The following is a 13,183-nucleotide window of genomic DNA, read 5'->3' on the forward strand; positions in this document are numbered from 1 at the left end:
CTGTCAGCCCCGCCTCTCTCCTCTGCCTTCTGCCCTGCTCCCCTGGGCTCCCTGCCTGGCAGTCCCGCCTCTCTACTGTGCCTTCTGCTCTGTTCCCCTGGGCTCCCTACCGGGCAGTCCTGCCACTATCCTCTGCCTTCTGCCCTGCTCCCTTGGGCTCCCTGCCTGGCAGCCCCGCCTCTCTCCTCTGCCTTCTGCCCTGCTCCCCTGGGCTCCCTGCCTGGCAGTCCCGCCTCTCTCCTCTGCCTTCTGGCCTGCTCCCCTGGGCTCCCTGCCTGGCAGCCCCGCCTCTCTCCTCTGCCTTCTGCCCTGCTCCCCTGGGCTCCCTGCCTGGCAGCCCCGCCTCTCTCCTCTGCCTTCTGCCCTGCTCCCCTGGGCTCCCTGTTTTACAGCCTGTCTGTTATTTAACCTTTCCTTGATTTCCAGCTTTTGACTTCTGTTACCTTTTTACACTTTCAGTTCTTAACTGATATCTTTTGTGCCTTTCTGCCTTTTTAGTAAACACCTTGTTTTCTGTAAGCATTTCTGCTTCACAGACTTGTCCTGTTTTCTGCCTTGCTTTTCTCTCTTTCTTTCTGCAAACCCAGTCTTGTGACAGTTTCCTGTTTGTTCCTTGCCCGCAATATTTCCCCTCTTCAGTCCATAGTTCTAGTGCCTGTTCTTAAGTACTCAGAGTTTCTTGAATCCCTCGTATTCGCTGTGTTGGCAGCGCCCTATCCTGCCTTTGTCCTTTGCCTTGTGTATACTGATATTCCAGTCTATGCTTTGTACTTTGTTTCTCTAACCTGTCCAGTACCTGGTTATTTCTTCCAACACTGCTTTCTACTTGTATACATCTTGGTCCACTGTGGTGTCTCCACTTGAATCCGTTTTACAGTGTGACCCTGGGTTGGTCTCCGTTCAGATCAGATAAGGGAAGACTTCTGTTGCCTTCTCCTAGTCCGTTGAAGTCGTACCTGCCTCAGTATATGGTCTTTCAGTTTTACCCTTGCACTGAGGGAAACAACAGTTTCCTCGGCACGCCCAAGTCATGACGTTGCTGTATGACTGTTAAGAGTAATCTGCTGGTACCTCTCCCAAGGGCTTTCCTTAATCCCTGGAGACCCCTTATCATATTCCAGTAGACCCTTATTTCTGATCAATCCAAGTTGCCCAGTGTACTTGCTTGTCTTTGCCTTTTCTCTGTCTCTTTGTTTACAGCCTGCTCCTTCAGCCCCTGTGAATACCTGTTTCCACTCAGATCAGCTTGGTATGTTCTCTGTTTCTGTTATATGCTAGCATTGCCTCCGGAATTGCCCCTAATCTACAGTACTGGTGACAATTAATACTTTGTAGTTTTATATTTATAGAAATGTGATAGACCCCATTATCAGTTACATCCTTTGGAACACGATCACTTGAGTCTAAACATTGGAAGAGCGTCCTGCGCTCTTTTAGCCTGCATAGTCTTCTAGGTGGTAAGGAAGCCATGCGTCAATGTCAAAGGGCTCCATATCTCACCCATTGAATCTTTGGCCTTATACTAGCTGCCAAGCAATGCAGTTTTCACCCACTTGGTCATGCGAGGGGCTGTGGGAGGCCTCCACACGCTCCCTCTACAGCCTTTGCTGCTTTTTACCACATCTTCTGAAGGCTGTGCATGGTTTCCTTCCATCTTCGGAAGGCTGTGCATGGTTTCCTTCCATCTTCGGAAGGCTGTGCATGGTTTCCAGGACATCAATGAATTCTGAAGTTGGGGGATCTGCCTGGGGCTGCTTAATGCTTTGGCATTAGCAATCAAAGAAAGGGTTATAGGTGAACTGAGCAAACCCCTCTAATGCTTCTCGTCACTGTAGTGGGCAGGCCTGAGTGGCACCTTATTCTAGAGCGGGTATAGCTCAGCTAGCAGAGTACATGCCTTCCTTCTGAGAATCCTATATGCTTTCATGCTTCACTGCACTGTTTCGAAGCATGGCAGGAATAGACTGGCATGGTGGCATGACCGTGTTTACTTCTTACGCAGGCATAGCCTCCTTTCCAAGAAAGAACACACAAACAGGATTGGCCTCGGAAGACCTGACGGCGCCTCCAGACCACTCGAAGTACAAGACTGACGGAGGGAAGAGGAAAGGAGTGGCAAATCATGCCCCTCCGAAAACCCAATCTTGTCCCCCTTTGTTGGTGAAATGCCATGGAGGTGTTACCTGGCATGCAAGAACTCTGATGCTAACCAGATAACAAAGCTTTTGTTCCCAAGCTGAACCACACCCCTCCCGATCTGCCACAACCCAAAGGCGCCCCTTCCCAAGCGAGAAACAGGCGGACCCCGCAGAGCACCCCCATCAGCCAAACCAAGCCATGCATGCAGACAGCCGCAAGTCCATCAAGTGTCTTCTTGACCTTTCTCTGGTCCAGGCAAACCTCATCTTCTAGAACTTAGAGGGTGTTGGGGGCCCTTCATGGAGCCATGCCATGTGCAGGTTGGCAAGAAATTGGTAGGCCATCGCATAGAGGGATCCACCATTCTGTGTCCATGTTTCTGAAGCTTCATCTCTGGCTGCTTCTTCTTATACTTGGCCTCCCTCTGTAGAAGAGTCTTCCTGGCCATCTCCTGAGCTCAGAGAAAGCAGCCTGTGGCCTTCCTCTTAGGCGCATGTTCAGGGCCCACCAGTCTTTGAGCTCTACAGATGAGGTTCACGGGAGCGCATTGAGTGGTCAAGCATTCCCAAGTCTTTCAGCTCATGCAATGGGATTCACCAGACGTGAATCACCCCTGAAAAACTGATCTGTGCCCTCCTTCCAGCGCTGACCAACAGCTGCAGGAAAAGCCAATGCACCGGACAAGCCAGATACATCCAATTACCTGTCCTTTGACCCCGCTGTGCCTGTGCTCTTCGCCTTGGTAGCTCGCTTTTTTATCCTTCTGCAAAAACAAAAATATAACTGCACATCACCTGGGGAGACCCATTCCTGTTGAGTACTGTACTGCTCTAAAGAGGCAGCCCTTGTCCAGGGCCCATATTCTGGAAGCTGGCACCTTCCTCTCTTACTTCCATGAACAATACTCAGGTGCCATGCACAGGGAAGCAGCCCAGGGTGCACTGCCTCCATTGGTGACAGGATCAGGCCTTGTGCTAACTCGCCCTGGGACCTCTAACTCTATGTGGGTGCATATGGCCACTGTACCTTGAAACCTCCCCTACCGGCACCTGTAGAATGGCGCGTGCATACTCTGGGTACTGCTGCTGTGAAGGAGCTGTGCGGGTTAACATGAATGATAGGCGTGCCCTCCCATCACCTTTCAGTGCTGCCAGGTCTCCCTGAGTGGCACACCTATCCCCAGAGGTTGGTCCATAACGGCTGTGACAGGAGTCCCAGGACACAACTCACTGATGAGGCCCAATGGGACCAAAGCATGACTGGACTTCTTGCAGAAAGGGGGATGGGCTCTGGTAGTTGAGATCCACTGCCCCTATTGAGGTGGGATCAAGCCTCATGTGCATAAGGTGTTTCCTTTTCTGTAATGGCACAGCAGGCGGAAACACAAATGTTCCAGAAGAATTGCCAGTAGTTATGAGTAAGAGGAGCTAGTGCATAATGGATTTACGGGGAGGTGTGTGGTGCTTTTGGGGGTGTCCGGACATTTCATCGACAACAATTGGTCGACAGGACATTTGGTTGACGTATATTCGTCGAAAACCAAATGGTCGATTTTTGTTTAATTTATATATTTATTTTTAAGGTTGTAGTTTAGGGAAAAAAAGGGTTTTTTAGAAAGAAAAGGGGGCTGGGGGGGACCCCCCCCCAAAAAAGGGTAAAAATAAAAAAATAAAAAAATTCGACCATTTGGTTTTCGACGAAATTGGTTCAACCATTTGTCCAGTCGACCAATTTTTTTCGATGAAATGTCTGGTAACCGCCTTTGGGATGTTCTTAGTTTTCATAACACTGAGATGATAGGAGTTTGGTAAGTGTGCATGGCGGCCTCGGTTAGTTTCTTCTTGGATTTTGCTGCGGAACGCGCGTGTGTGTGTAAGTTGTGCCACTGCCACAGACCATAGATGAGCCAAGGAGGGACTTCCGGGTGGTGAGGGAAGGGATCAGGAGGTCTCTGTGGAACTTCTAGGAAGCCTAGTGCAGGTCCCGGATTATACAGATATAGAGGGAAAATAGTGAGATAGCAAGAGTGGCGAGGAACTCAGGAGGAGGGACGTAGTAGGATAGGAGGAACTCAGGAGGAGGGGCGTAGTAGGACAGGAGGAACTCAGGAGGAGGGGCGTAGGACAGGAGGAACTCAGGAGGAGGGGCATAGGACAGGAGGAACTCAGTAGGGGGGGTGTACGACAGGAGGAACTCAGGAGGGGGGCGTACGACAGGAGGAACTCAGGAGGAGGGGATGTAGGACAGGAGGAACTCAGGAGGAGGGGCATAGGACAGGAGGAACTCAGGAGGGGGGCGTACGACAGGAGGAACTCAGGAGGAGGGAGGTAGGACAGGAGGAACTTAGGAGGAGGGGATGTAGGACAGGAGGAACTCAGGAGGAGGGACGTAGGACAGACATAGGACAGGACTGGGCTTCCTCAGGTTGTGCCAGTGACACCCACAGGAGGAGGGGTACGAAAGGAAAAGAAAATGGCCAGACTTGTGGACCAGAACACTAGATGTCCGGGCCTCTGCTCAGAGTGGGGCCTTTGACCTTTACTACATGGGAGGGTTGGAGAACAACTTAAGCAATTGTTCAAGTGACCTGGCCACGTGGGTGCCAAGGACACAGGAAAGGAACTGACATTTAATGTCAATAATAAGCAGACTCTTTCCAAGAGCTGGTGGAAGGTAGCTGCTACTTGCAAAGCATGCCATGTGATTCCAATGTCTGGGAAGAGGGTAACAGGTGGCACCAGGGAGTGATGATACTCCGTTTTACCCTGAAGAGTGAGAGCTGGGCCCTCAGAAGCTCCCTCAGAAGGGCCCACAGAAACTCCCCTATGAGTGCTGGCTATGGGGTTCATGGCAAAGTGCTGAGAAAGCTGTCCTGTACTCAATGCTACCTTCAACTCTGAGGATGAGAACCCAGAATAACTCCCCTGTGAGTGCTGGCTATGGGGTTCATGGCACAGTGCTGAGACAGCTGTCCTGTATTCAATGCTACCTTCATCTCTGAGGATGAGAACCCAGAATAACTCCCCTGTGAGTGCTGGCTATGGGGTTCATGGCACAATGCTGAGACAGCTGTCCTGTACTCAATGCTACTGTCAGCTCTGAGGATGAGAACCCGGAATAACTCCCATATGAGTGCTGGCTATGGGGTTCATGGCACAGTGCTGGGACAGCTGTCCTGTACTCAATGCTACCTTCAACTCTGAGGATGAGCACCCGGAATAACTCCCCTATGAGTGCTGGCTATGGGGTTCATGGCACAGTGCTGGGACAGCTGTCCTGCACTCAATGCTACCTTCAACTCTGAGGATGAGCACCCAGAGTAACTCCCCTATGAGTGCTGGCTATGGGGTTCATGGCACAGTGCTGAGACAGCTGTCCTGTACTCAATGCTACCTTCAACTCTGAGGATGAGAACCCAGAATAACTCCCCTATGAGTGCTGGCTATGGGGTTCATGGCACAGTGCTGAGACAGCTGTCCTGTACTCAATGCTACCTTCATCTCTGAGGATGAGAACCCAGAATAACTCCCCTCCCTGTGAGTGCTGGCTATGGGGTTCGTGGCACAATGCTGGGACAGCTGTCCTGTACTCAATGCTACTGTCAGCTCTGAGGATGAGCACCCAGAATAACTCCCCTATGAGTGCTGGCTATGGGGTTCATGGCACAGTGCTGAGACAGCTGCTCTTTACTCAATGCTACCTTCAACTCTGAGGATGAGAACCCAGAATAACTCCCCTATGAGTGCTGGCTATGGGGTTCATGGCACAATGCTGAGACAGCTGTCCTGTACTCAATGCTACCTTCAGCTGAGGATGAGAACCCAGAATAACTCCCCTATGAGTGCTGGCTATGGGGTTCATGGCACAATGCTGGGACAGCTGTCCTGTACTCAATGCTACCTTCATCTCTGAGGATGAGAACCCAGAATAACTCCCCTATGAGTGCTGGCTATGGGGTTCATGGCACAGTGCTGAGGCAGCTGCCCTGTACTCAATGCTACCTTCATCTCTGAGGATGAGAACCCAGAATAACTCCCCTATGAGTGCTGGCTATGGGTTTCATGGCACAGTGCTGAGGCAGCTGCCCTGTACTCAATGCTACCTTCATCTCTGAGGATGAGAACCCAAAATAACTCCCCTATGAGTGCTGGCTATGGGGTTCATGGCACAGTGCTGAGGCAGCTGCCCTGTACTCAATGCTACCTTCAGCTCTGAGGATGAGAACCCAGAATAGGTTTATTGGTGCTTTTCTTTTTGGCACAAACCAAAAACCAAAAGCTCCCAATCGCCGAAGGTGCATCGGCGCAGGGCCCAATGCTCCTTGGAATGAGTTACCTGTCCTTTGACCGCTCACTCCTGCGTCTCGCCTTGGCGGCTCGTTTTTTTACACTTCTGTAAACAACAGGAAAAACACAGCATGTCAGCAGAGAAGGGGCGGGTCACCTGAACACAACACACCTGAAAGGGGCACCATGTAGGTCACAGAGGAGGCAGTCCACTGTAGTGTCCGCACCAAGCCCCGCTCCTCTGTCTCCAGTCCAGACTGTCGGCCCATCCTCCCTTCTCCCACTATCAGTGTTGTCCCCCATCTCTATCTTCCAGGTGGTTCTTTTCTGCTCATCACCCTCCTTCATCCACCATCCCACGCTGCTCACACTGGAGCAACCATGTCTCTACCATTGATGTAGTGTTGGCTCACCTCTCCATTTCTCATCAGCAAATCTTCGTCTTCCACGATTCCTATAATTGCCACCATCCCTTTTATCTCCTATCAGAGTGTCGGCCCCCGACTGTAGCGCATTGGTAATGTGTTGGCTCTTCCTTCTAGCACCCATTGGTTGGGCCTTGTTCCTGTCCTCCTCTGCCTTCCAATGAGTAGGCTCCTGACTCAGTCCTTGTTGTCCCATTGGTGGAGTGTCGGCTATTCCACCTATTTCCGATTGGAGTGTCCAGCCCCTATCACCCATTGGTAGATTGTTGTCTCTCCCTCTCCTCTATCTTCCAATGATAAGGGTCTTGACTCATCACCTCTTCACCCACTGGCCGAGTGTTGCCCCTCCCTTCCATCCTCTTTTTTCCTCTCCATAACATCACGGTCTCCCGTTAATGCCTTACTCACATTGAAGGACCCTCGGGCCTCTCGTATGTTGTCCATGGATGCCATTTATTTTTTATGTATTCTTCTAAAAGAACTCTAGATGCACATGTATGTGTGACTGGGCAATCCCCTGCATGGGTGCCTCCTTCTAGTAAACGAGCTGCAGGAACAGATCCAGTGCCCAGGTGTAACAGGTGCAACGCCCAGGGGAACAGATGCAATGCCCAGGGGAACAGGTGCAATGCCCAGGGGAACAGATGTAATGCACAGGTGTAACAAGTGCAATGCCCAGGGGAACAGATGCAATGCCCAGGTATAACAGGTGCAACGCCCAGGGGAACAGATGCAATGCCCAGGGGAACAGATGCAATGCCCAGGGGAACAGATGTAATGCACAGGTGTAACAGATGCAATGCCCAGGGGAACAGATGCAATGCCCAGGTGAAACAGGTGCAATGCCCAGGGGAACAGATGCAATGCCCAGGGGAACAGATGCAATGCCCAGGGGAACAGATGCAATACACAGGTGTAACAGATGCAATGCCCAGGGGAACAGATGTAATGCCCTGGTGTAGTGTAACAGATGCAATGCCCAAGGGAACAAATGCAATGCCCTGGGGAACAGATGCAATGCCCAGGGGAACAGATGCAATGCCCTGGTGTAGTGTAACAGATGCAATGCCCAGGGGAACAGATGCAATGCCCAGGGGAACAGATGCAATGCCCTGGTGTAGTGTAACAGATGCAATGCCCAGGTGTAACAGATGCATTGCCCTGGTGTAACAGATGCAATGCCCAGGTGTAACAGATGCAATGCCCTGGGGAACAGATGCAATGCCCAGGTGTAACAGATGCAATGCCCAGGGGAACAGATGCAATGCCCAGGGGAACAGATGCAATGCCCAGGGGAGCAGATGCAATGCCCAGGGGAACAGATGCAATGCCCAGGTGTAACAGGTGCAATGCCCAGGGGAACAGATGCAATGCCCAGGGGAACAGATGCAATGCCCAGGTGTAACAGTAGCAATGCCCAGGTGTAACAGTAGTAATGCCCAGGGGTAACAAATGCAATGCCCAGGGGAACAGATGCAATGCCCAGGTGTAACAGATGCAATGCCCAGGTGTAACAGATGCAATGCCCAGGGGAACACATAATGCCCAGGTGTAACAGTAGTAATGCCCAGGGGTAACAGATGCAATGCCCAGGGGAGCAGATGCAATGCCCAGGGGAACAGATGCAATGCCCAGGTGTAACAGGTGCAATGCCCAGGGGAACAGATGCAATGCCCAGGGGAACAGATGCAATGCCCAGGTGTAACAGTAGCAATGCCCAGGTGTAACAGTAGTAATGCCCAGGGGTAACAGATGCAATGCCCAGGGGAACAGATGCAATGCCCAGGTGTAACAGATGCAATGCCCAGGTGAAACAGGTGCAATGCCCAGGGGAACAGATGCAATGCCCGGGGGAACAGATGCAATGCCCAGGTGTAACAGATGCAATGCCCAGGTGTAACAGTAGTAATGCCCAGGGGTAACAGTAGTAATGCCCAGGGGTAACAGATGCAATGCCCAGGTGTAACAGATGCAATGCCCAGGGGAACAGATGCAATGCCCAGGTGTAACAGATGCAATGCCCGGGGGAACAGATGCAATGCCCAGGTGTAACAGATGCAATGCCCAGGTGTAACAGTAGCAATGCCCTGGGGAACAGGTGCAATGCCCAGGTGTAACAGGTGCAATGCCCAGGTGTAACAGATGCAATGCCCAGGGGAACAGATGCAATGCCCAGGTGTAACAGATGCAATGCCCAGGGGAGCAGATGCAATGCCCAGGTGTAACAGGTGCAATGCCCAGGGGAACAGATGCAACGCCCAGGGGAACAGATGCAATGCACAGGTGTAACAGGTGCAATGCCCAGGGGAACAGATGCAATGCCCAGGTGTAACAGATGCAATGCCCTGGTGTAACAGATGCAATGCCCAGGTGTAACAGATGCAATGCCCAGGTGTAACAGATGCAATGCCCAGGGGAACAGATGCAATGCCCAGGGGAACAGATGCAATGCCCAGGGGAACAGATGCAATGCCCAGGTGTAACAGATGCAATGCCCAGGGGAACAGATGCAATGCCCAGGGGAACAGATGCAATGCCCAGGTGTAACAGATGCAATGCCCAGGGGAGCAGATGCAATGCCCAGGTGTAACAGGTGCAATGCCCAGGGGAACAGATGCAATGCACAGGTGTAACAGGTGCAATGCCCAGGTGTAACAGGTGCAATGCCCAGGGGAACAGATGCAATGCCCTGGGGAACAGATGCAATGCCCAGGTGTAACAGATGCAATGCCCAGGTGTAACAGATGCAATGCCCTGGTGTAACAGATGCAATGCCCAGGTGTAACAGATGCAATGCCCAGGGGAACAGATGCAATGCCCAGGGGAACAGATGCAATGCCCAGGTGTAACAGATGCAATGCCCAGGTGTAACAGATGCAATGCCCTGGTGTAAAAGATGCAATGCCCAGGTGTAACAGATGCAATGCCCAGGGGAACAGATGCAATGCCCAGGGGAACAGATGTAATGCCCAGGTGTAACAGATGCAATGCCCAGGTGTAACAGATGCAATGCCCAGGGGAACAGATGCAATGCCCAGGTGTAACAGATGCAATGCCCAAGTGTAACAGATGCAATGCCCAGGGGAACAGGTGCAATGCCCAGGTGTAACAGGTGCAATGCCCAGGTGTAACAGATGCAATGCCCAGGGGAACAGGTGCAATGCCCAGGTGTAACAGATGCAATGCCCAGGGGAACAGATGTAATGCCCAGGGGAACAGGTGCAATGCCCAGGGGAACAGATGCAATGCCCAGGGGAACAGATGCAATGCCCAGGGGAACAGATGCAATGCCCAGGGGAACAGGTGCAATGCCCAGGGGAACAGGTGCAATGCCCAGGGGAACAGATGCAATGCCCAGGGGAACAGATGCAATGCCCAGGGGAACAGGTGCAATGCCCAGGTGTAACAGATGCAATGCCCAGGGGAACAGATGCAATGCCCAGGTGTAACAGATGCAATGCCCAGGGGAACAGATGCAATGCCCAGAGGAACAGATGCAATGCCCGGGGGAACAGATGCAATGCCCAGGTGTAACAGATGCAATGCCCAGGGGAATAGATGCAATGCCCAGAGGAACAGATGCAATGCCCAGGGGAACAGATGCAATGCCCAGGGGAGCAGATGCAATGCCCAGGGGTAACAGATGCAATGCCCAGGTGTAACAGATGCAATGCCCAGGGGAACAGATGCAATGCCCAGAGGAACAGATGCAATGCCCGGGGGAACAGATGCAATGCCCGGGGGAACAGATGCAATGCCCAGGTGTAACAGATGCAATGCCCAGGGGAGCAGATGCAATGCCCAGGAGAACAGATGCAATGCCCAGGTGTAACAGATGCAATGCCCAGGGGAACAGATGCAATGCCCAGGTGTAACAGATGCAATGCCCAGGGGAACAGATGCAATGCCCAGGGGAACAGATGGAATTCCCCGGTGTAACAGATGCAATGCCCAGGGGAACAGATGCAATGCCCAGGTGTAACAGATGCAATGCCCAGGTGTAACAGATGCAACGCCCAGGGGAACAGATGCAACGCCCAGGGGAACAGATGCAATGCCCAGGGGAACAAATGCAATGCCCAGGGGAACAGATGCAATGCCCAGGTGTAACAGATGCAATGCCCGAGGGAACAGATGCAATGCCCAGGTGTAACAGTAGCAATGCCCAGGGGAACAGATGCAATGCCCAGGGGGAACAGATGCAATGCCCAGGTGTAACAGATGCAATGCCCAGGGGAACAGATGCAATGCCCTGGTGTAGTGTAACAGATGCAATGCCCAGGGGAACAGATGCAATGCCCAGGGGGAACAGATGCAATGCCCAGGGGGAACAGATGCAATGCCCAGGGGAACAGATGCAACGCCCAGGGGAACAGATGCAATGCCCAGGGGAACAGATGCAATGCCCAGGTGTAACAGTAGCAATGCCCAGGTGTAACAGTAGCAATGCCCAGGGGAACAGATGCAATGCCCAGGTGTAACAGATGCAATGCCCAGGGGAACAGATGCAATGCCCAGGGGAACAGATGCAACGCCCAGGGGAACAGATGCAATGCCCAGGGGAACAGATGCAACGCCCAGGGGAACAGATGCAACGCCCAGGGGAACAGATGCAATGCCCAGGGGAACAGATGCAATGCCCAGGTGTAACAGATACAATGCCCCGGGGAACAGGTGCAATGCCCAGGGGAACAGATGCAATGCCCAGGTGTAACAGATGCAATGCCCAGGTGTAACAGATGCATTGCCCAGGGGAACAGATGCAATGCCCGGGGGAACAGATGCAATGCCCAGGGGAACAGATGCAATGCCCAGGTGTAACAGATACAATGCCCCGGGGAACAGATGCAATGCCCAGGGGAACAGATGCAATGCCCAGGGGAGCAGATGCAATGCCCAGGGGAACAGATGCAACGCCCAGGGGAACAGATGCAACGCCCAGGGGAACAGATGCAATGCCCAGGGGAACAGATGCAATGCCCAGGTGTAACAGATGCATTGCCCAGGGGAACAGATGCAATGCCCGGGGGAACAGATGCAATGCCCAGGGGAACAGATGCAATGCCCTGGTGTAGTGTAACAGATGCAATGCCCAGGTGTAACAGATGCATTGCCCTGGTGTAACAGATGCAATGCCCAGGGGAACAGATGCAATGCCCAGGGGAACAGATGCAATGCCCAGGGGAACAGATGCAATGCCCAGGGGGAACAGATGCAATGCCCAGGTGTAACAGTAGCAATGCCCAGGGGAACAGATGCAATGCCCAGGTGTAACAGATGCAATGCCCAGGGGAACAGATGCAACGCCCAGGGGAACAGATGCAACGCCCAGGGGAACAGATGCAATGCCCAGGTGTAACAGATGCAATGCCCAGGTGTAACAGATGCATTGCCCAGGGGAACAGATGCAATGCCCGGGGGAACAGATGCAATGCCCAGGGGAACAGATGCAATGCACAGGTGTAACAGATACAATGCCCCGGGGAACAGATGCAATGCCCAGGGGAACAGATGCAATGCCCAGGGGAGCAGATGCAATGCCCAGGGGAACAGATGCAACGCCCAGGGGAACAGATGCAATGCCCAGGGGAACAGATGCAATGCCCAGGTGTAACAGATGCATTGCCCAGGGGAACAGATGCAATGCCCGGGGGAACAGATGCAATGCCCAGGGGAACAGATGCAATGCCCTGGTGTAGTGTAACAGATGCAATGCCCAGGTGTAACAGATGCATTGCCCTGGTGTAACAGATGCAATGCCCAGGGGAACAGATGCAATGCCCAGGGGAACAGATGCAATGCCCTGGTGTAGTGTAACAGATGCAATGCCCAGGTGTAACAGATGCATTGCCCTGGTGTAACAGATGCAATGCCCAGGTGTAACAGATGCAATGCCCAGGGGAACAGATGCAATGCCCTGGTGTAGTGTAACAGATGCAATGCCCAGGTGTAACAGATGCAATGCCCAGGGGAACAGATGCAATGCCCAGGTGTAACAGATGCATTGCCCAGGGGAACAGATGCAATGCCCAGGTGAACAGATGCAATGCCCTGGTGTAGTGTAACAGATGCAATGCCCAGGGAAACAGGTGCAATGCCCAGGGGAACAGATGCAATGCCCTGGTGTAACAGATGCAATGCCCAGGGGAACAGATGCAATGCCCAGGTGTAACAGATGCAATGCCCAGGGGAACAGATGGAATTCCCAGGTGTAACAGATGCAATGCCCAGGGGAACAGATGCAATGCCCAGGGTAACAGATGCAATGCCCAGGGGAACAGATGCAATGCCCTGGTGTAGTGTAACAGATGCAATGCCCAGGTGTAACAGATG

At 52.5% G+C, this 13,183-nt stretch overlaps 1 protein-coding gene across 5 annotated transcripts in view; it reads right to left on the bottom strand.

Moving 5' to 3' along the window:
• Positions 1 to 13,183, bottom strand: part of LOXL3 (lysyl oxidase like 3) — a 476,927-nt gene that overhangs the window by 155,524 nt on the left and 308,220 nt on the right. For 4 of the 5 annotated variants that reach the window (XM_069632513.1, XM_069632512.1, XM_069632511.1 and 1 more), the window contains exons 5-6: positions 6,475 to 6,531; positions 2,843 to 2,902 (exon numbers count right to left, since the gene is read on the bottom strand). The exons of the other annotated variant lie outside the window; for it this stretch is intronic. In XM_069632513.1, coding sequence (XP_069488614.1) covers positions 2,843 to 2,902; positions 6,475 to 6,531 — 117 coding nt within the window. The remainder of the gene's footprint in view (positions 1 to 2,842; positions 2,903 to 6,474; positions 6,532 to 13,183) is intronic. 5 annotated transcript variants of the gene reach the window in all.

This window comes from Ambystoma mexicanum, chromosome 6q (genome assembly GCF_040938575.1).
Source record: "Ambystoma mexicanum isolate Mex_15411 chromosome 6q, UKY_AmexF1_1, whole genome shotgun sequence".
NCBI classification, from domain to species: Eukaryota; Metazoa; Chordata; class Amphibia; order Caudata; family Ambystomatidae; genus Ambystoma; species Ambystoma mexicanum.